General features: G+C 44.0%; 1 protein-coding gene across 4 annotated transcripts; it reads left to right on the forward strand.

Moving 5' to 3' along the window:
* Nucleotides 1-1,239: 1,239 nt before the first annotated feature.
* LOC110538212 (histone-lysine N-methyltransferase EZH1) lies at nt 1,240-20,018 on the forward strand. 4 transcript variants are annotated; one of them, XR_016485243.1, is made up of 21 exons: nt 1,245-1,574; nt 2,688-2,862; nt 2,938-3,063; nt 4,358-4,480; nt 6,207-6,324; nt 6,587-6,799; nt 7,496-7,598; nt 8,332-8,495; nt 11,147-11,238; nt 11,390-11,552; nt 14,056-14,237; nt 15,317-15,408; nt 15,620-15,648; nt 15,773-15,898; nt 17,204-17,382; nt 17,590-17,685; nt 17,852-17,933; nt 18,047-18,127; nt 18,221-18,352; nt 18,463-18,595; nt 18,760-20,018. XR_016485243.1 is itself a non-coding variant. In XM_036938265.2 (20 exons), exons 2-20 carry the CDS (start codon nt 2,692-2,694, stop codon nt 18,521-18,523), a joined length of 2,286 nt encoding a protein of 761 aa, XP_036794160.1. In that variant the 5' UTR covers nt 1,240-1,574; nt 2,688-2,691; the 3' UTR covers nt 18,524-20,018. The 4 variants fall into 4 exon arrangements, 2 of the variants coding, with proteins under 2 accessions (XP_036794160.1, XP_036794161.1); XR_016485242.1 differs by having other exon boundaries at nt 18,221-18,305; XM_036938265.2 differs by having other exon boundaries at nt 1,240-1,574; nt 18,221-18,305; nt 18,463-20,018.
* The last annotated feature ends 368 nt before the right edge of the window (nt 20,019-20,386 follow it).

Here is a 20,386-nt window from a genome sequence, read left to right on the forward strand (position 1 = left end):
GAAGATGATTTCATTACTTAATCACTATTTTATTCTGGTTGGGCCTGGTGTTTTGAAGTGGATTATGTTATCTTTTTCCATCCTGTTGCATCCATTCGGCCCACCCGTTTTATCACTTACACTATCACCCAATGGCCTGATCATAAACTCGCCGTAGACTTGTCATTCTACACCCTGGAAGAAATGTAGGCCTAATGTAGTGATATTGGTACAACTAATATAATGGAGAACTTTAATAAAAGTAGCCCTACAGTGCCATCTTGTGTATGGGGAAAAAAAGAGCAGGGTTCACATTCACCAGCAGTTTTGTTAGTTTTCACTCCTACCTCCACAGTACTTAATTTATAAAGCATCATGATGTAATATGTATCTATTAACTGTTTCTATGGTATTTATGAACACTCTATAATATATTATGCTTTGCATAGAGTATTTTCTGTCTCTCCTCCAGACAGTTATTTGCCATTGAATATAAACAGACATAATGTATCATAAAAAGCAGTACGTCTCTAATGGTAGGCCAGGCTACTGTTCAATGAGCACTGACTGTTGAACACAGCTAACATTGGCCTGGCCGGGCCGCTGGGTTGTCTGTGTTACTGGATCAGGCGAGTTCTCCTTCCTCTGAGAATCACGTGACTATGAGTAGTGTGCCACAGCCCCAGCTCGCACTGCACACCCGCCCCCGGAGAGAAGGAAAACAACATGCGCTAGACTAGAGGCTGGAGGCTTCCTCTTCCATGAATGACTGAGGAACAATACTCATTGATAACATATGTTTACTCTTACCCCTGTATAAATGTGTATGACATGTATACATGAATTATGGAAAAATACAACAAGGTACCTTACCAATATACAGTATGAGAGCAAAGGTTATTGGTGATGAACGAATGATGTTACTACACCCTTCCCAAATACCATCACCTGACACTCATATTAAAATGCATTACATCCATATAGGTATAGGCATTTGTTCTATTGAACTTAAAAACAAAATCTATCTCATTATATGAACAAATAATAAACATATTAAACATCATCATTATGACTACCTATCAACTGTACCATTTTCATAAATTAGTATTATCCACTAGTTATTAGTAGCCTATTGTAGTTCAGTCGCCTATGTAATAGTTGACTAATAGTAATATTTTTATGATAGTAGTAATAACGTTAGTAGTAGCCTTATAGCAGGCGTGTAGCCCTTGTGAGTTATATCATTCATAAGCTACATGTGGGCTATCCAAATGTCCATATACTTTCAAGTCGCACGCTTTTTACCCCAGTCCAGCTACCAAGCACAGAGTGATCATAATAAAGACGTCACTCTCTAACTGAGCCAGTTAAGTGCGCAGCTTTTAACTGTACAACTTCAATTTCAGCATGCTTGCGGACGACATAGGAATCTTCGGATCCCATCGGCGTGTGAACCCAAATACACGGACCCTATTATTTACTCCGCGTCCGTAGCGAAGAAATCCGTATTTTATGGTGGATTTCAAACGGGGAGTTCAACGCTGTAGTGGCGAGCTCAAGTCGCTACAAATAAGAGGACACGAGGACCCTTAAAGGTATTTCTAACTGCGACACTGTATCAAAACTGAACATGTGTGCGCGCATCCCAGAGAAGCGCATTAGAAATATCACATTAAAATGTTATTGGTTGGGCGTGAAAGCTGTCCATTGCGTAAAACGAACATAATTGAAATGGATAGGCGATGCATCAACGTCTGTGACTTCTGTTATCGACTGTTGGTGTAGGATTCTAATGGTGTAGGATTCTAAGGAAAGCTAATGCCTGGTACGGTTGTATACGACTCATTTGCCCTGAAAACGAAAAGCCTTTACGCAGCGCGACATTTATTTTCCTTCTCACCAATCCCACAACATTTTTGTGGGATAGGGTTATAGAATTCTGCAGAAGAGGTTATGAAATCCTAGAAAAGTGTACTACGCACTTAGCTGCTCTGTTTTCATATTGGTTTTCAGAAGAGAAACGCCCACTTTTACTAATGTTGTATGTGTAGGGGAGAACGTGTTTTTCAGACTGCCATTTGGTCTAGGTATATGACAAGTTTGACGTGCTTGAGGTTTCACTTTATTATAGGCCCGTTATTTTATGATTCCGTTGTTCTAGTCCCACATGATAAGATTACGAATGGCACATTATAGCGCTGACCAGGATGCACTGGAAGGTGTTTTTTTAAGCCTTTTTTAATGCAGTCCTTGGTGCTTTTGCTAACAGAAGGGGGCGGTGGTTCGCTCACGCACAAGCATGCAGAAGTTTGAGTCATGCGTTTCGTTTGGCTGTGTGAGTCTGTGTGTGTTTGTGTGTGTGTGTGTGTGTGTGTGTGTGTGTGAATGTGTGTGTGTGTGTGTGTGGGGGGCTGAATCACTTCTCTTACGGGAAGCTCTTGGAAAATTACTTTTCCAATTGCCATTGATGTTATCACATCCCAGATCCAAGTAAAATGTGTTTTTGGAGTTAGGCACAACCAATTCACACACCACACTCACACCAACAGCGATATCCTCCTTTAATACTACTTCTAACAACACAAAAACTGACCCTGGAGAATTGGTGAAATAGAAAAGTGTTCTTTAGCATGATTGACCAGGGCACTTCCATGTGTTTTGTATTTGTGTCAGTGCCAGTAACTCCATTCATGTATATCATTGTGCAGGACCATGGAGGAGGCCCCTGTCTCAGACCCAGTCCCGGCCCTGATCCCAACCCCAACACCTTGTCCTGCCTCCAACATACCCTCCTGTAGCCTGTTGGAGTGGAGGAAGAGGGTGAAGTCTGAGTACATGCGACTCCGTCAGCTGAAACGCTTTAAAAATGCAGAGGAGGTCAAGGTAAGGATAATGAGAGAGAGAGAGATTGTGTGTATAGGTATTACAAACTCTTCTTACATTTCCTGTCTTTTCCAGGCCTTGTTCATGTCCAACCGGCAGAAGATAGAGGAACGTACCAACCTTCTGAACGAGGAGTGGTCCAAGCTGAGGATCCAGTCAGTTCCCCTGTCTACCCCAGGTGGAGCGCTACCCGGCAAAAAGGTGAGCGAGACAAAAGGATAGAGAGACATACAGTAGGAGGCGACGCATCACATTTTCTGGCCTATCCAGACAAAGCAACGATTTCCTGTGCCAGTGAACCTCGTAGCTGCGCTTGCAATAGCTCTTATGAAACGGGAGAGTCTAGCAGATGCAACAATAGCAGTTTCATCTCGCATTGATGTTCTCAGATGGATTTATAGCTCTCAACAGGAATAAATCCAAAATCATTTCAGAGAATTGAAACCATACCACTTTCTCTTAGTCACAGATGGACAGAATCACTTAGTGTTTAAATATGAGGTTGTAACGAGTCTGCACCAAATACATAAATACATGTAATTTTGTCTTTGAAACATTTAATTGAAATACCTTAGAATTCCTTTCATTCCTATGGAGGACTGCTCCTACTGCGGAGTACCAATATGGCCGACCGGTGGCTTCGATGCCTCTCATTGGCCAATACATAGCACCAGCAATCCAGGAGTTGTAGACATTGTTGGTCTGCACACATTTGAATGGTGTCTCTGGATTGCCCAGAGAATGTTTGTATGATCACATTTATTTTACAGTTATAAGAAAGGTGAAATCTTACAGTAAGTCGTTTATAATTTGATTGTTACTATATTTAGAAAGTATTTCAGTAATTTCAAGCCCTATTGTGCCACTTTTGTTGAATAGGACAAAAATAATATCAGATTTTTCACAATGTTTGTGCAATGTACTTGAGTTTGTACACCTTTATAAGGTTAGTACACCTTTATAAGGTTAGTTCTAGACCTTTCAACATTTTTGCAGCACTACCAGTTATTATTTATGGCCATCTCATGAAGAAGATTTACTTTTGTGTATGTGTATTTAAGGGGAAATCTACATTTTGGCCATTAACTAGCCCTTTAAAGCCCATTCTGACTCCTGCCTCATTAACCAGGCCAGGGTCTGCTCTCCCATCAGGCCGACAGAGGACTGTGATGTTTCATCCCTTTTCAGGGAGATGCTGAGCTGCCAAAAAGGGTTCATGAGGCGGCCTTACTGAGGTCAATAACTAAACTCTCTCAGAACCTATGATGAAAACAGCCTGGAGGCAGACAGAGCAGCATCTTGTGTTCCTGAAATTCTCACTATGCTCTTCTCTATTGTCTTGGTATTTGTTTCCTAGTTCATTTCAGAGTAGTGTCAGTGGATATAGCATTGTCTTTATCCATTTGGGTAATAGTAGCCTACCTGTTCGTTATAATCCAGTGTTGGTCTGTCCTCCTTTGTCATACTCCCCCATCTGTCTCTGGTCCAATCACAGTTGTGCATGGTGGAGTTTGGCTTCCCAGCGTTTAAAGCTCAGGCGGTTGCCATGCGGCCCCTGACGACCGTGGCAGGAATCCCCTTCATGTACTCCTGGTCCCCTCTGCAGCAGAACTTTATGGTATGGGGATTTCCCGACAACACACACACATTCAGTATATACTACCGGTCAAAAGTTTTAGAGCACCTACTCATTCAAGGGTTTTTCTTTATTTTTACTATTTTCTACATTGTAGAATAATAGTGATGACATCAAAATGATGAAATAACACATATGTAATCATATTGTAACCAAAAAAGTGTTAAACAAATCAAAATAGATTTTGTATTTGAGATTCTTCAAATACCCACCATTTGCCTTGATAACAGCTTTGCACACTCTTGGCATTCTCTCAACCAGCTTCATGAGGTAGTTACCTGGAATGCATTTTAATTAATAGGCGTGCCTTCTTAAAAGTTATTTTTTTGAATTTCTTTGAGCCAATCAGTTGTGTTGTGACAAGTTAGGGGGGTATACAGAAGATAGCTCTATTTGGTAAAAGACCAAGTCCATATTATGGTAAGAACAGCTCAAATAAGCAAAGAGAAACGACAGTCCATCATTACTTTAAGACATGAAGGTCAGTCAATACGGAACATCTTCAAGAACTATGAACGATCCTTCAAGTGCAGTCGCAAAAACCATCAAGCGCTATGATGAAACTGGCTCTCACAAGGACCGCCACAGGAAAGGAAGACCCAAAGTTATCTCTGCTACAGAGGATACGTTCATTAGAGTTACCAGCCTCAGAAATTTCTGCCGAAATAAATTATTCACGGAGTCGAGCAACAGGCACATCTCAACATCAACTGTTCAGAGGTGACTGAGTGAATCAGGCCTTCATGGTCACATTTCTGCAAAGAAACCACTACTAAAGGACACCAATAAGAAAAAGAGACTTGCTTGAGCCAAGAAAGAGGAACAATGGACATTAGACCGGTGGAAATGGAGAGCAAATTGGAGATTTTTGGTTCCAACCGCCGTGTTAAAGGTGTCTTTGTGAGACGCGGTGTGGGTGAACGGATGATTTCCGCAAGTGTATTTCCCACCGTAAAGCATTGAGGAGGAGGTGTTTTGGTGTGGGGGGGTGCTTTGCTGGTGACACTGTCTGTGATCTATCTAGAATTCAAGGCACATTTAACCAGCATGTCTACCACAGCATTCTGTAGTGTTATGCCATCCCATCTGGTTTGGGCTTAGTGGGACTATCATTTGTTTTTCAACTGGACAATGACCCAACACACCTCCAGGCTGTGTAAGGGCTATTTGACCAATAAGGAGAGTGATGGAGTGCTGCATCAGATGACCTGGCCTCCACAATCACCCGACCTCAACCAAATTGAGATGGTTCGGGGTGAGTCGGACCGCAGAGTGAAGGAAAAGCAGCCAACAAGTGCTCAGCATATGTGGGAACTTCTTCAAGACTGTTGGAAAAGCTTTCCAGTTTAAGCTGTTTGAGCGAATGCCAAGAGTGTGCAAATCTGTCATCAAGGCAAAGGGTGGCTACTTGAAGAATATAAAATATATTTGGATTTGTTTAACACTTTTGTTGGATACTATATTATTCTGTATGTGTTTATTTCATAGTTTTGATGCCTTCACTATTATTCTACATTGTAGAAAATAGTACAAATACAGAAAAACCTGCATCACATCCAGCCGTGATTTGGAGTCCCATAGGGTGGCGCACGATTGGCCCAGCGTTGTCCGGGTTTGGCCGGGGTAGGCCGCCATTGTAAATAAGAATTTGTTCTTAACTGACTTGCCTAGTTAAATAAAAAAATAAAAAATAAAAATGGTTTCCTAGGTGGAGGATGAGACGTTCCTCCATAACATCCCCTACATGGGAGACGAGGTGTTGGAGCAGGACGAGGCCTTCCTGGAGGAGCTCATCGACAACTATGACGGTGTCCATGGAGACAGAGGTGACCTGCCTACCTATCTAGACTAGGGATATCATCCTTTCTGTCCTGTTTCGATTACGCACAATGTCAGTCTGATCTATCACAGAGTTATATTATTGGAGACGTGGGGGTTAGGCGGGCTCCAGGAGGTCATCGGTACAGTACGTGCGTTGCTGTGTGCTGCTGGGGAAATCTTAATTGTTTAGGGGACATGTGCTGACGTATATTGCATGATGTCATCAGTAGGTGCTGACATGTTTGACTCCTGTGGTTTGTCTCCCAGAGGGAGGGTTCATCAATGACGAGATCTTTAAAGAGTTGGTGGAGGCCTTGAGCCAGTACTCAGACCAGGAGGAGGAAGAGGAGGAGGCGAAGGAGAAAGGGGGGAAAGAGGAGGAGGAGAAAGGGGTGAGGAAGAGCGCTGGGGAAGGGACTGAAGAGGCAAAGGTGGGGCCCACAGTCTTCTTCAGGAGGAAGAGGAGGAGTGTCATAGAGGGTAAGTGTCCTCCAGAGTCTTTTGACTGAAAGATGTAACCAATCTAACACAGTTGTTCATGTCTCCTAGATGTGATTGGATGCTTATCTAACAAAAGGCAATACGTGCTGTTTTCTATATGAGAGTCACTGGTTTTACTATGCTGGACTATCTTATTTGTATTTGCTATAGACTTGTCCTCTTACTCTTATCAGTGGCATGAGAGAAGATCGGCTACAGGTCAGGTTGATCACTGTGACTGTACTACACCCCATGTTGTACAGGAGCCAGCAGGTCGCTCTGTCCCAGCACGATGGCACTGCTTGGCATTGTTTACATAGAGACTGTCCCAGTCCCAGGGATAGACAGGGTGGATGGGGGAACATGTTTGATCATAACACCAATACAATACCACCAGGTTGGGGGGGGGGGGGGTGTAACACTCACATTGAAAGATACTGTGGCATCAGACACTGTCACTCAGTGTCAGAACACATCAGTATGACAAACACTCATTGGTACTCTCTCAATACACAGAGCACATGGACAAACAGTCCTTGTCAATAGGCTCGGGACTTTGCTATCGTTCCAATATGATTGCTTACATGGCAAAAAGTACAAATACAATTACATCTCAATGGGAAATTGGAACTAGAAAAGGGGTGGTTGAGTTGCTAATTATCTGCTCTTTGCTTTTCTTCTCACTACCTTCCTTAGTGAGGGATTTGGCTGCCAAAAAGAAGATCCCGCATGATAAGATATTCACGGCTATCGCCTCGATGTTCCCCTACAAGGGTACGACGGAGGAGCTGAAGGAAAAGTAAGAAAAGTGCCCATCAACTGTGCTGTGCTTAGCCGAGCGTTGCTTAGTGTTCACCATGGAGATGGGAGCTCTCAGGGAGATGCTAATAATGCTCTCTGCCCTCTCTTCTCACGCTCAATAGAAAAGTTGTTGCATCCCCGTCTGAAAGGCCTTTTTCTTATAAAATACCGCAAACTAAACACTCTCATCCAAATCCACCTGCAAATGAGCATAGGCCAGGGGTCGGCAACAGGGCCCCCCAAAGTTTTTAGTAAAACAAAGAATGATGTTTTGTTTTTCGTAAAAAAGAGAAGGACTGTAAAATCACCAGGAATTCAGCAAAATATTTGTTTCATTTAGGAAATTTGTTCCCAAGTATTTCCACAAAAAAAATAGTTTTTGACTTGATCATGTCTCAATGTAATCAAGGTATGACACTATTGTTATTTCCTAATGCAATTTCGTTTTGGGCTTAGTTGTGGTCTATTTGCAACGTACAAATGATTATAATTATGTTCCGGCCCCCCAACCATCCGCTCTGACAAAAAAAAGCGGCTGAATCTAGTTGCCTACTCCTGGCATAGGCCTACTTGAGTCAGAATGCAGCTACTTACTGTAGTTTCCCACTTCTACTGTATATCATGCCATATACCATGCTCATACAAAATACAATCCTAATACAAAGTTATGTTATGCATGGTAAGGCTATGTTTTGTTTTATCCCCTTCTTCCCCAAATGACACCTCCCTAGGTACAAGGACCTCCTGGAGCCCCCCAGCCCGGTAAAGCTGCCCCCCCTCTGCACCCCTAATATAGACGGGCCGTTCGCCAAGTCTGTCCAGCGGGAGCAGTCTCTGCACTCCTTCCATACGCTGTTCTGCAGGCGCTGCTTCAAATACGACTGCTTCCTCCACCGTAATGTGTCCTATGGGTTTACTCTTTTCTCTCACTTTCTGTATCTCTCTCTAACTCTCTCTCTCTCTCTAACTCTCTCTCTAACTCTCTCTCTCTCTCTAACTCTCTCTCTCTAACTCTCTCTCTCTCTAACTCTCTCTCTCTAACTCTCTCTCTCTCTCTCTCTCTAACTTTCTCTCTCTCTAACTCTCTCTCTCTCTCTAACTCTCTCTCTCTCTAACTCTCTCTCTCTCTCTAACTCTGTCTCTCTCTCTCTAACTCTCTCTCTCTCTCTAACTCTCTCTCTCTCTCTAACTCTCTCTATCTCTAACTCTCTCTCTCTCTCTCTAACTCTCTCTCTCTCACTCTCTCTCTCTCTCTCTCTCTCTAACTCTCTCTCTCTCTCTAACTCTCCCTCTCTCTCTCTCTAACTCTGTGTTTTTAACCTATTGACATCTGTCAACATGTGGCTTTTCCTCTGGATTTCTGTTTTTATTTTTTCTCTCTGTCTCACTCAGACTCTCTTGGAATCAACACATCTCTAGTGTTATAATAAATGCATTATTACTAGCCAGGACAAACATATTTTTACGATTTCACTAATATCATCAAAATCAATTAATCGTAGCACGTTTTTGGGCTCATTCAGTAGTTTTTACCTGATAAAGTAGAATTCAGTTTAAAAATAATTTTCAAAGTACCGTTTGTATTCCCTACTAAGAAAAAGATTGAAAATGACACTGTTGCTGCTTCCTGTTGTCATGGCTTATTGATTTATGGCTGAGTGTTAAAACACCGGTTTTAAATGTCCACATTCATAATCAATATGCTGAAATACAGTGCCTTGCGAAAGTATTCGGCCCCCTTGAACTTTGCGACCTTTTGCCACATTTCAGGCTTCAAACATAAAGATATAAAACTGTATTTTTTTGTGAAGAATCAACAACAAGTGGGACACAATCATGAAGTGGAACGACATTTATTGGATATTTCAAACTTTTTTAACAAATCAAAAACTGAAAAATTGGGTGTGCAAAATTATTCAGCCCCCTTAAGTTATTACTTTGTAGCGCCACCTTTTGCTGTGATTACAGCTGTAAGTCGCTTGGGGTATGTCTCTATCAGTTTTGCACATCGAGAGACTGACATTTTTTCCCATTCCTCCTTGCAAAACAGCTCGAGCTCAGTGAGGTTGGATGGAGAGCATTTGTGAACAGCAGTTTTCAGTTCTTTCCACAGATTCTCGATTGGATTCAGGTCTGGACTTTGACTTGGCCATTCTAACACCTGGATATGTTTATTCTGCCCCTGAGCAAGGCAGTTAACCCACTGTTCCCCGGGCACTGAATGATGTCGTTCAAGGCAGCCCCCCGCAACTCTGTGACTCAGAGGGGTTGGGTTAAATGCGGAAGACACATTCCAGTTGAAAACATTCAGTTGAAAACTGACTAGGTATCCCCCTTTCCCTTTCCCTAAATTAGCACCTTACAAACTGCACACGTACTAATATTTACCGAGCGGTCACTCAAGAATGGAATTGATGAGCTTGTACTACTGTAATCAAAAGTGCACGCATATTAATCACTCACACCGATATCGTATTGAAATCAATAGAACTGGGACAATTACCGTGGCGATATGTACCATTAGCACTCTTCTACCAGACAAACCTCAATGAACTTGGGTATACAACATATATATGTCGAATGATGACAACCTGTCGTAGCCATTTATCAACTTATTTCTCTGTGAGAAAAGGATTTTGATAGATGACCAATACGGATTTTTTTTTTTTTTTTTGGACTGGATAATTTCAACAAATCACCACCTCATCATCGGTTTCTAATAGCAATAGGGGTTGGTTTTCATTTGAATGATAGCTTAACCCTCAAATCCATGAATTCATGTAATGCCAGAGCGCCCAATTTTTTTCTAGCCACCGTGGTCTGAAAATGACAGCTGCGTTCTAAGTCCCACAAAGGACTGGTATGACAAAAACAGTGGCAGTGTCCAAAATATCTGATTATCAGCTGTTGTCAAACACACGTCGGTCTCAAAATGATTCTCTTCCTCAATAGTGGAATACTAGATGAAAACCCCAAATTAGTATGACATCCTGGCATTTAAAGCATACAACATTTTCAACATTTAAAATACTATAAAACGTTCTATTTTTGCACACCCCAAATGGCCACTATTTAGAACAAGTATGGGTATTGATCTGTTTTAAGCAATCGATTTTATGAGATCATGATGACTATAAACTGTAATACTAACATCACCCATCTGAGGTAAAAAAAGATGTGTATTTCCTGCAATTATTGTGTGGTAAAAACATTAGTATGTGTAATGTAGTAACACATTCTGTCCACCATTGGAAATTAGCATAATGTAACCTAATTAAATATGTCAAAGTAATTCAATATCTTAATATATGATAATAGTAAATGTAGCAGACTCACACATTGTTACAACAATGACATATATTTATTCCTACTTTAACCATGGAGAGAATTTATATGCTCCTAAGGTCAATTTAACCAGACACTCTAGACTAGAGTGGCCATAGGGTCTGTGCAGCAGGCAAAATGTTTTACGTCCCTACTATTACTGTACTTCTAACATACAGTATATTGTTACTATCAGTATACTAATAGTATGTGTCTTTCCAGCTTTTCACGCTACCCCCAATGTTTACAAGAGGAAGAGCAAGGAGATTCGCATGGAGACAGAGCCCTGTGGTCTGGACTGCTTTCTGCTACAGGTGTGCTCAGATCCTCTACATGTCCTCTGTCTTTAACTGCCCGACAACAGACAGACCAGCCAATGATGAAGCTCCGATCCATTCATCCCTTCTTTAACACTCTTCTATCTCTTCATTTCTGTCCCTCTCTTCCTCTCTCCCTCCTCTAAAGAAAGGGGCCAAAGAGTTTGCGGATCAGGAGATGCTGCGCTCCCAGAGGTCCCGGCGGCGGCGGCGACAGCCACGCCCTCCCAGCTCCAGCTGCCCTGGCCCGTCAGGCACCACTGAGGAGGCCAAGGAGGTGGATAGTGACCACGAGACCACCAGCTCCTCAGGTAGCTTGGGGAAACACAAGCATTATAAGGGACAGACCAACACAAACGTCAGGGGTGCACAGTAGAGCACCTGCTGGGTGTCGACAAACAGGGGCGGTTCAACATGTAGAATCGTTGGGAAATGAACAGAAAATGGCGACCGATGTTCTGTGGTCAGAGGCGATAGGACGGCCACCCACTGCGCATGGCCGATGTTCATGTTAGTCTGTCTGGTCCGTAAGTACTTTAAGAGACTATTATGGGAAAGACGAGCTTCTAAAGTACTATTCATAGGTTGCACCTGCGTCACTCGGTCACGTCATGCATCTAAAGTCAATCTGGCGACATCAAAATGATGACAAAAGGTTTTGATTTATTTGCCTTCTTCTTTAGTTGCATTGTATTTCTAAGCCACTGTAATTCCCCAGCTAGCAGTGAGGAATCTGCCCAGAAGCGGTCCTCTTCCGGGCGTCCGGAACTGATTGAATTGGCCCGGAATCGGGTGTCGGATTCGGCCCGGAATCAAAATGAATGACTGCCCAGAATCGGCCCAAGTACATCAGGTCTTTTCCATCTACCAGAATTCAGCTGACTTTGCCGGCACCTTACCAGAATCCCCACAGAAGCGGCCCGATGCAAATGTAAATAAATGTATACAAAATTACCCGATTTCAGTCATTTGAAATATTACTATTATGCATTTTGTACATTAAATTTAAAAAAATACATTTTGTGTCAGAGGAACACCATACACCTGGTGCCCGTGTCAGCGTGCATGCGCCTGGTCTGCCACGGGAGTCACTACACAAGGACATCCCGGACAGCCAAACCCTCCCCTAACTTTGATGATGCTGGGCAAATTATGCGTTGCCTCATGGGTCTCCCGGTTGCGGCCTGTAGTAACGCAGTTTTCACTACGATGCAGTGTCTTAGACCGCTGCGCCACACGGGAAGCTCCCTCCACAAAGTTTTTAATGTTCAATTGCCTTGCACAAAGTATCAAGATACTACAACGGGCTCTTAAATAATTTAATTTAAATGTTAATTGTATTTTTTGATCACAGAAACAAGGAGAAAATAATGAAATGTTAATTATATAAAGCAGCCCGTGTAATCATCTGCCAGAGAGTAGCCTCAATCGGCCCAAGGCCCCAAGTAATACATTTGGGCCAGATAACTCTCACCGGAATCGGCCTGAGCTCCAAGTAAACATTTGGGCCAGATAACTCTCACCGGAATCGGCCTGAACCCCAAGTAATACATTTGGCCCAGATAACTCTCACCGGAATCGGCCTGAGCCCCAAGTAAACATTTGGGCCAGATAACTCTCACCGGAATCGGCCTGAGCCCCAAGTAATACATTTGGGCCAAATAACTCTCACCGGAATTGGCCTGAGCCCCAAGTAATACATTTGGGCCAGATAACTCACACCGGAATCGGCCTGAGCCCCAAGTAATACATTTGGGCCAGATAACTCACACCGGAATCGGCCCGAGCCCCAAGTAATACATTTGGGCCAGATAACTCACACTGGAATCGGCCCGAGCTCAATCCCCGCATCCTAGCCATAAGCAATACTGCCGAAGGCGGACTCTCAGCCGGAATCGGCCGAGAACCACTGTGCTAGCTGGGGCACTTTTGATTACATTTTCGTCAGCGCTCATTGACAATCGAGTAGGATGCTCAGTTGGGCATCAGTCCAAAACGAACGTTCAAAACAATATTGTGACGAAACATGCAACCCATGAATAGGAGACAGCCAGCTTCCTATCTTCTAAGGTAGGAGAACACTAATGCCTCAGCTGCTACGGTACTACAGTATATCTGTCATACCTCAGTGTATTAATGACAGAATGGATCGACTAAGTTCCCCATAACGCTCATCTGCCAGAATGGTTAATGTGTGCTGAATGCAGTTCATCAGAAAAGAGAACATTGGCTGAAGAAGTTTTTTTTTTTTAAACCATTCACTCTCACTCGCTCTCCAAACACAAGAATCCAACCATGGGTTTCAGCTCCAAAACCAATAGATTCTTCACTCAGCCTCTCCCCCTGGTTTCCTCTTTCTGTTGACAGACTCATGTGGAGAACAGTGGGAGGGAGAAAGAGCAATCTACTCAGGCTCTCGTTTTCTCTGTCTTAATCATTCACTCAGTGTCTCTACTGTCTCTCTCTTGCATTCAGTTTGGAAGGAACTAATATCTGTACTGTGATGTCACTGCAGCTCTTCATTTTGAAGATAGACTACTGACTTAAGCTGGTGGCCCAGCGGCCGTCCCCTCTAGCTCAAATCATGTGTAAAAACAGATTGATGAGCGGACTAATAAGCATTCCCCAGTCATAGCATGTGGTCACAATAACACAGCCTTGAACCTGTTGCCAAGCAACATGTTGCTCTCTGCCTTTGGCAGTGGGTCTGTGTGCATGGCAGTGGGTGTATGTGCATAAGTCTCAAATGCCCTTCCCCTCCCCTGTGTGTGTGTCTGTGTGCGTGCGCATGTGTGTGTTTTTGGGTACGGTCAGAGAGCAACTCTCGCTGTCAGACCCCCACCAAGCTGTGCCCGGGGGAGGAGCACGGGGAGCAGGTGGGACCTCCTGTCCAGTGGAGTGGGGCTGAGGAGTCTCTGTTCAGAGTGCTGCACGGAACCTACTACAACAACTTCTGCTCCATCGCTCGCCTCATCAGCACCAAGACCTGCAAACAGGTGAACCACCAAGAACCTACACCCACCAGATGTTCATATACTCTATTGATACACCAATTAAAGCAAGTCTCCTGGCCAACACGCTAATGACCAAAACACATTACAGACTAGTACAGACTGACAAGATAACAAAGTGGTGCTGTGACTGTGTTGTAGTGTGTTGGCATTGATACAAGTGTCGTAACACATAATACTGTGTGGAAAATTGGGATGATTACAAATGGAATGTAAACAACATGCGGAGTCATAAATTAGGACTTTTACGACATGTACATGACAGCTTTGTTATTCTCTGAGACGCTGTCACGGTCTCCGGGCTCAGACGGCTTATAGCGAACGGATCCCTTCTGGGCTGAGGTATTGTGGGGATGTTGTGTGTCTCTAATATGGGGGAGTTATGGGAGTATTGTATGGGGAACATATTAGGCCTTCTGATCAGATTTGCAAAGCTATTGAGAGACACGTTCCAATCCTCCAAAACCAAAACAGAGAGACAAAGACCGAGAAACAAAGAGGGCGAAGCGCGACGACAGAGATCCGCCACAGACGTTGCAAAGTAGCTTTGCCCCCTGCAGCAGCATCCCGGCCCCCAACACAACGCCAGTGTGACTCTATAGCATGGCCTTGTTATCCCTCAGAGAGCCTGTGGTTTGGCTGGATGGAAACACCGCTGCTACGAGCTTCCCAGTCCCTCCCTCTGCGTAATGTGTGTCTGTCTGTTTTAGGGAGGAAGCCAAATCTGTTTTTTTGGCAGGCAGAAGTGGTTTGGGGCTTTGCGGGTGTGTGTGAGGAGTGGGATGGCGGGGAGGTGTGTGTGTGTGCATTACGCTGAGATGGTGGTGGGTTCTGATAGGGGAGGAGAGGGCCGCGTGTTTTATGGAGTAATCACATGCAGCGATGCGCTTCCCAGCTTAATTTGAGAGGCACTCAACTACACAATGGGACCAATTCCAAAACCACACAACATTCTGCACCGTTGTGGATAGTTGCCTCATATCTGTGTGTATGCGTGTCGTGTATGCGCGGACAAATATGCCTGCCTGTGTGTGTTTAATGTGTGTGTTCCCTCTCTTCTTCAGGTGTATGAGTTTGCTGTGAAAGAGGTCCTGATCCATCGTGTTCCGTTGGAGGATGGTGGCAACTCCCCTCAGAAGAAGAAGAGGAAGCACAGGCAAGATGGCCGCCGACTTTTACACTCACTCCCTCCCCGTCCCTGTTGCAGCATGACCTCATAGGAATGTAGTGAGAATGGACCCTGATACACAGATCAGTGGGAGAAAAAGATTAAACCGTGCAGAAAATGAAAGGAACTGCTCTTTTTCAAATACCTTTGTACAGAAATAGACATGATTATTGAAAGTGTTTTTCATTTCTTTCTGTAGGTTATGGGCGAAGATACAGCTCAAGAAAGGTGAGTTCTTCACTTGACTGAAGTATTGAAATAGTCAAATTAACGTTGTCAAATGCATTTCTTATACACTAATTCAGAATGATGTATCTGCTCATTGTATAATTAAAGCCTTTGTCCTCTCTAGATAACTCATCCAATCAGGTGTACAACTACCAGCCATGTGACCACCCGGACCACCCATGTGACAGCTCCTGTCCCTGTGTGATGACCCAGAATTTCTGTGAGAAGTTCTGCCAGTGTGAGCACGAGTGTGAGTGTCACCTTACCCAAACACACATCCACTGTTACCACCATGTCCTAACACACACACACACACACCACTTCCCAACCCGGACAGACCATTTGCAAAACTCCAAAACATATCAGTGTGAAAACAGACATATTTCAACACATACTGAACATTCCTTCCACTAAACTGGCTGGGGTAAATGTGTACTACAATTACCTGTACTGACAGCGAGAGGTTTCACAGCTCAACTCTGTAATGGGAAAAGGAATGTGTTCACAGGACAATTCTGCTGAAGACTAGCTCTCTTTCACTCGGTGGATAAAAAGGCCCTTTTGACAGGCCAGAATAGACAGTGGAACAGTGTGTAAGACGATCCTCCTCCTCGCTGTGTGTTCGCAGGATAAGCTGTCCTCTGGCAGGCAGGGTTTGGTTAGCTGCATGGGCATCTGTTCAGCATGGGGCCGTGTTCACAATGCTCTGACACATTCATCCCAGGAGAAATGAGCCTGAACCGCTGGGCCCACGCACTTCCACAAATGGCCACAGGGCGGAAGGAAGGAATGTTGAGAGAGAGAGAGAGAGAGAGAGAGAGCTTGGCTCTGAATTCACAGCTTTGGCTCATTTTGTGTTCTAATAGAAATACAGTTCTCCCTCCCCCTCCCTGGTTCTGACAGGAAGAAGCGTATGGAGGGTTTAATGTGTGAGCTCCACAGCCCTGGAGAGGAATCAAAGAGATGTGACAGGCACAGTGCCTGAGCTACAACATCCATCCCTACATTTATACGAGACCGACCGCTACGACTGAACACTGCACGGTGATGCGCACACACACACAGCCACACAGCCACACAAACTGTTGGGAAGAAGACTTAGGAAGGAGGAGAGACAAGATTAATGTTACTGCTCTACTTATGGAGTATTGTCCTCCAGCTAAACCTGTTGGAGAGGAGAGGGACATTTTAAGTTGTCTGCTGCTCGTTTTCCTACTTCCTCTGCCCGGAAGGCTTTCCATTACTCTCTGCACAGCTGTATTTCAGCATAGCTGCCAGCAGAGGTCAGTGATTGATGAGTTACATTACAGAGCAGCAGCTTTTTTACCGTTGAGGCAGCGTTCATTAATGAAAATGCGGTTGCCGTTCGCCACACAGCCACAGAGAATTCTGTTACAAAATAGTTCTCTAGTCCACTGAGGCATATAACTCAGACTGCCTCTCTGTTACCGCGGTATGTTTCTATGCTGTTTCTAAAAGTGACTATAAACCTCTCCGCTGAACGTTCCCCTGTCTGACTCTGAACACTACCCTGGGGTGTTACATTGTTCTCCAGGCCAGAACCGTTTCCCAGGCTGCCGCTGTAAGACCCAGTGCAACACCAAGCAATGTCCCTGCTACCTGGCGGTGAGGGAATGTGACCCAGATCTGTGTATGACCTGTGGAGCCGCGGACCACTGGGACAGCAAGGTAGTCTCCTGCAAGAACTGCAGCATCCAAAGGGGGCTCAAGAAGGTAGGCCAGTGGGTCATGTTCCAGTCCAAAGGAATAGAAAATAGCCAATGATGTGCTGTATCTGAATTCAGGTCGGAGTCAGAACCCATATTAACATGCTTATGACTTGCTGAGGAATAAAAGGCACAGTTGTATTATTCCGGTGTTGTCTTGTCATTTTGCGTAAATGTCAGCCAACTTTAACCTCTGACCTCTGACCTCTCCCAGCACCTCCTGCTTGCCCCCTCAAACGTGGCAGGGTGGGGCACCTTCATCAAAGAGTCCGTTCAGAAGAATGAGTTCATCTCAGAGTACTGTGGAGAGGTGAGGCTACATAAAACTGTTGAACGTAGCTTTCTTTATCATGTAATGGGGTATAGTTGGGTGTGGGGTTTATACGGTATCATTATGCGTTTGTATGAATGCCTTTGTGTTAATGTATAAAACATTTAGTCTAACCATCACGCTCTGAAACTGTCTGTGTCTGCAGCTAATCTCGCAGGATGAGGCGGACCGACGCGGGAGGATCTACGACAAATACATGTCCAGCTTCCTCTTCAACCTGAACAATGGTAATAATGACTCCTCAACACGCTGATGATGCACAGTTAACCCTTTAAAGGACATCACCGTCGCTGTGTTCTGTGATCGCTGAGCTGACACTGTTCCTGTAATGTCTCAACAGACTTTGTCGTGGACGCCACAAGGAAAGGGAATAAAATCAGATTTGCGAATCACTCGGTGAACCCAAACTGCTACGCTAAGGGTAGGATCACATAGAAAAATACAAAGCCTGTTTTGTGGAATGATTTGGTTTGGTGACGTGCACAAATCAATGATGTGATGGCTGTTGTTGCAGTGGTCATGGTGAATGGAGACCACCGCATCGGGATCTTTGCCAAACGGGCTATCCTACAGGGGGAGGAGCTCTTCTTCGACTATAGGTAGAGCCTTGTGGCCATGGGAACACTGGAGTCTTCGATACAATACGGTATCGCAGTCCTTCTTTGGTTGTCTCTGATATTTGTGGGATGACATGCATTTTTTTTTTTACACTGATGCTTCACACTGTCCTGACTCTCTCTCTCCTGCCCCTTACAGGTACAGCCAGGATGATGCCCTGAAGTATGTGGGCATAGAGAGAGAAGTCGACATGGCCTAGCATTAACCTGCTGCATTTCAGCCACCTGCACTGACCCCTTGCTGACTGACCCCCCCTCCCCCCCACCACCTGGTAATGCTTCTGCTCCCCCCCACATTGCCACAATAAACACAAGCTCTATTGGCCTCTGTGAAACATTCACCGTAATGGCGGAGAATTAAAATCCCTGATCTATGTTACTGACTAGTCCCCCATTGACAACAGTGCTGAACGGTTTTCTTCTCCCTTGGTGACAGTTTCCTCCTGCTACCACATCAGTGACATCACTTCCTCTCTGTATGAAGCACTTCCCCACTGCTTTATCACTCACCTAGCGAAAACTGTGTACGTGAAGCTTCTGGAACGAAACAAGCAATTAGAATGGCAACAAAAACCTACTATCTACAGTATATACTCAATGTATCGCTTGTACTGTACCACCAGCCTCACGGCATTGTTGTTATTTTCAACATGAACACATGCTGTGTGTTATTCTCTCTGTATTTCTGTTACTGTACTCACATCTATTAACTATGGCTTGTCCTCTCAATGAGCAACGCTAGCTTTTAGCCTACAGTGTATCTATTAACAGTGCAAGACAGCGCACGTGGTGTCTTTTGGTTTAAAATGAACTCTAAGCTCATTAGCAAGATAATTAGCTTTTATTTTCAAACGCAGCTCTATGGAGGAACTCAGTATCCTGTCATGCTAACTTTCCTGTTACTCAGAAAAAGCCTCTTCCCGGTAGCTTTTGGAGGCAATGCTAAACTCATGATAATGCTAAAGCTCTGTATCTGACCTGTCTCTGTGGCTATAGCATCAACACCACCCCCTTCATACATAGTGAAATAACTTACTGTGCATTTATATCAATGTTCTTAAAAAATATATATATGCCGTACCGTACGAGAAACCGACTAACTGAATGTGAACTCTGAAGTGTTGGTTGATGGGAGATCTCATTCCTCCTTTAGTTTGACAACTAGTCACCTGTGCCATTGGTACTCAGTGATACGTGTACTTTATGAAGCATTTTCCATTCAGTTTACATGAGCGTTAGCTCTTCTAACTCAAAAAGACTATATTCGTGTATAAGAACCATGAACACTATAGTCTCCCCTGAAAAAGCTGTAAGTGCCAAATGAATCTAAACTGAAAGAGGAGGGTTGTCATTATGATGTTTGTACTGTATATAATGGACAGGACTGTGTTACAGGTAACCATTTTACGGTTCTACTCGTCACGGGAAAATAAGATAGGAAAAATAACATTTTTTGACAATTTCAATTTTCAAGTGCCCCACTTGGATGTTGTGTACATACAACCATCCATCTGATCATGTTGTCACACTATATAAAAGTGAATTGTGGAACTGACATCCAGGTCTGATATTCAAAAACATTTACACCCATGACAAGATGAGATCTTACTGCACGGAGGTGACTGAAACTATGTGGAATTTATCGTTATGTACAACTTATGCCTATGAAAATAAAACTTTTAACTTTATACATTATTACAATATGCATCTTGTCGTTGAGTACCATTTTCAGTCAAGAGATAATTCTGGTTTCCTCCAGTGTTTAAATGTGGAAGTGGGGGAGCGCTATTTGGGGGGTGGGGGGCTAGGATGAGTCAGGGTTGAACATACCCTAGCCTCAACCACAACCCTAAATTTAGCCTCAACCACTGCCCTAACCTTAGCTTCTTGTCCACATCCCGGTTCAACACTAATCCTCAACCCTAACCCTAGCTTCTTGTCCACATCCCGGTTCAACAGTAATCCTCAACCACAACCCTAAATTTAGCCTCAACCACTGCCCTAACCCTAGCTTCTTGTCCACATCCTGGTTCAACACTAATCCTCAACCCTAACCCTAGCTT

The sequence above is a fragment of the Oncorhynchus mykiss genome, chromosome 12, assembly GCF_057628025.1.
Source record: "Oncorhynchus mykiss isolate SJ-2025 chromosome 12, ASM5762802v1, whole genome shotgun sequence".
NCBI classification, from domain to species: Eukaryota; Metazoa; Chordata; class Actinopteri; order Salmoniformes; family Salmonidae; genus Oncorhynchus; species Oncorhynchus mykiss.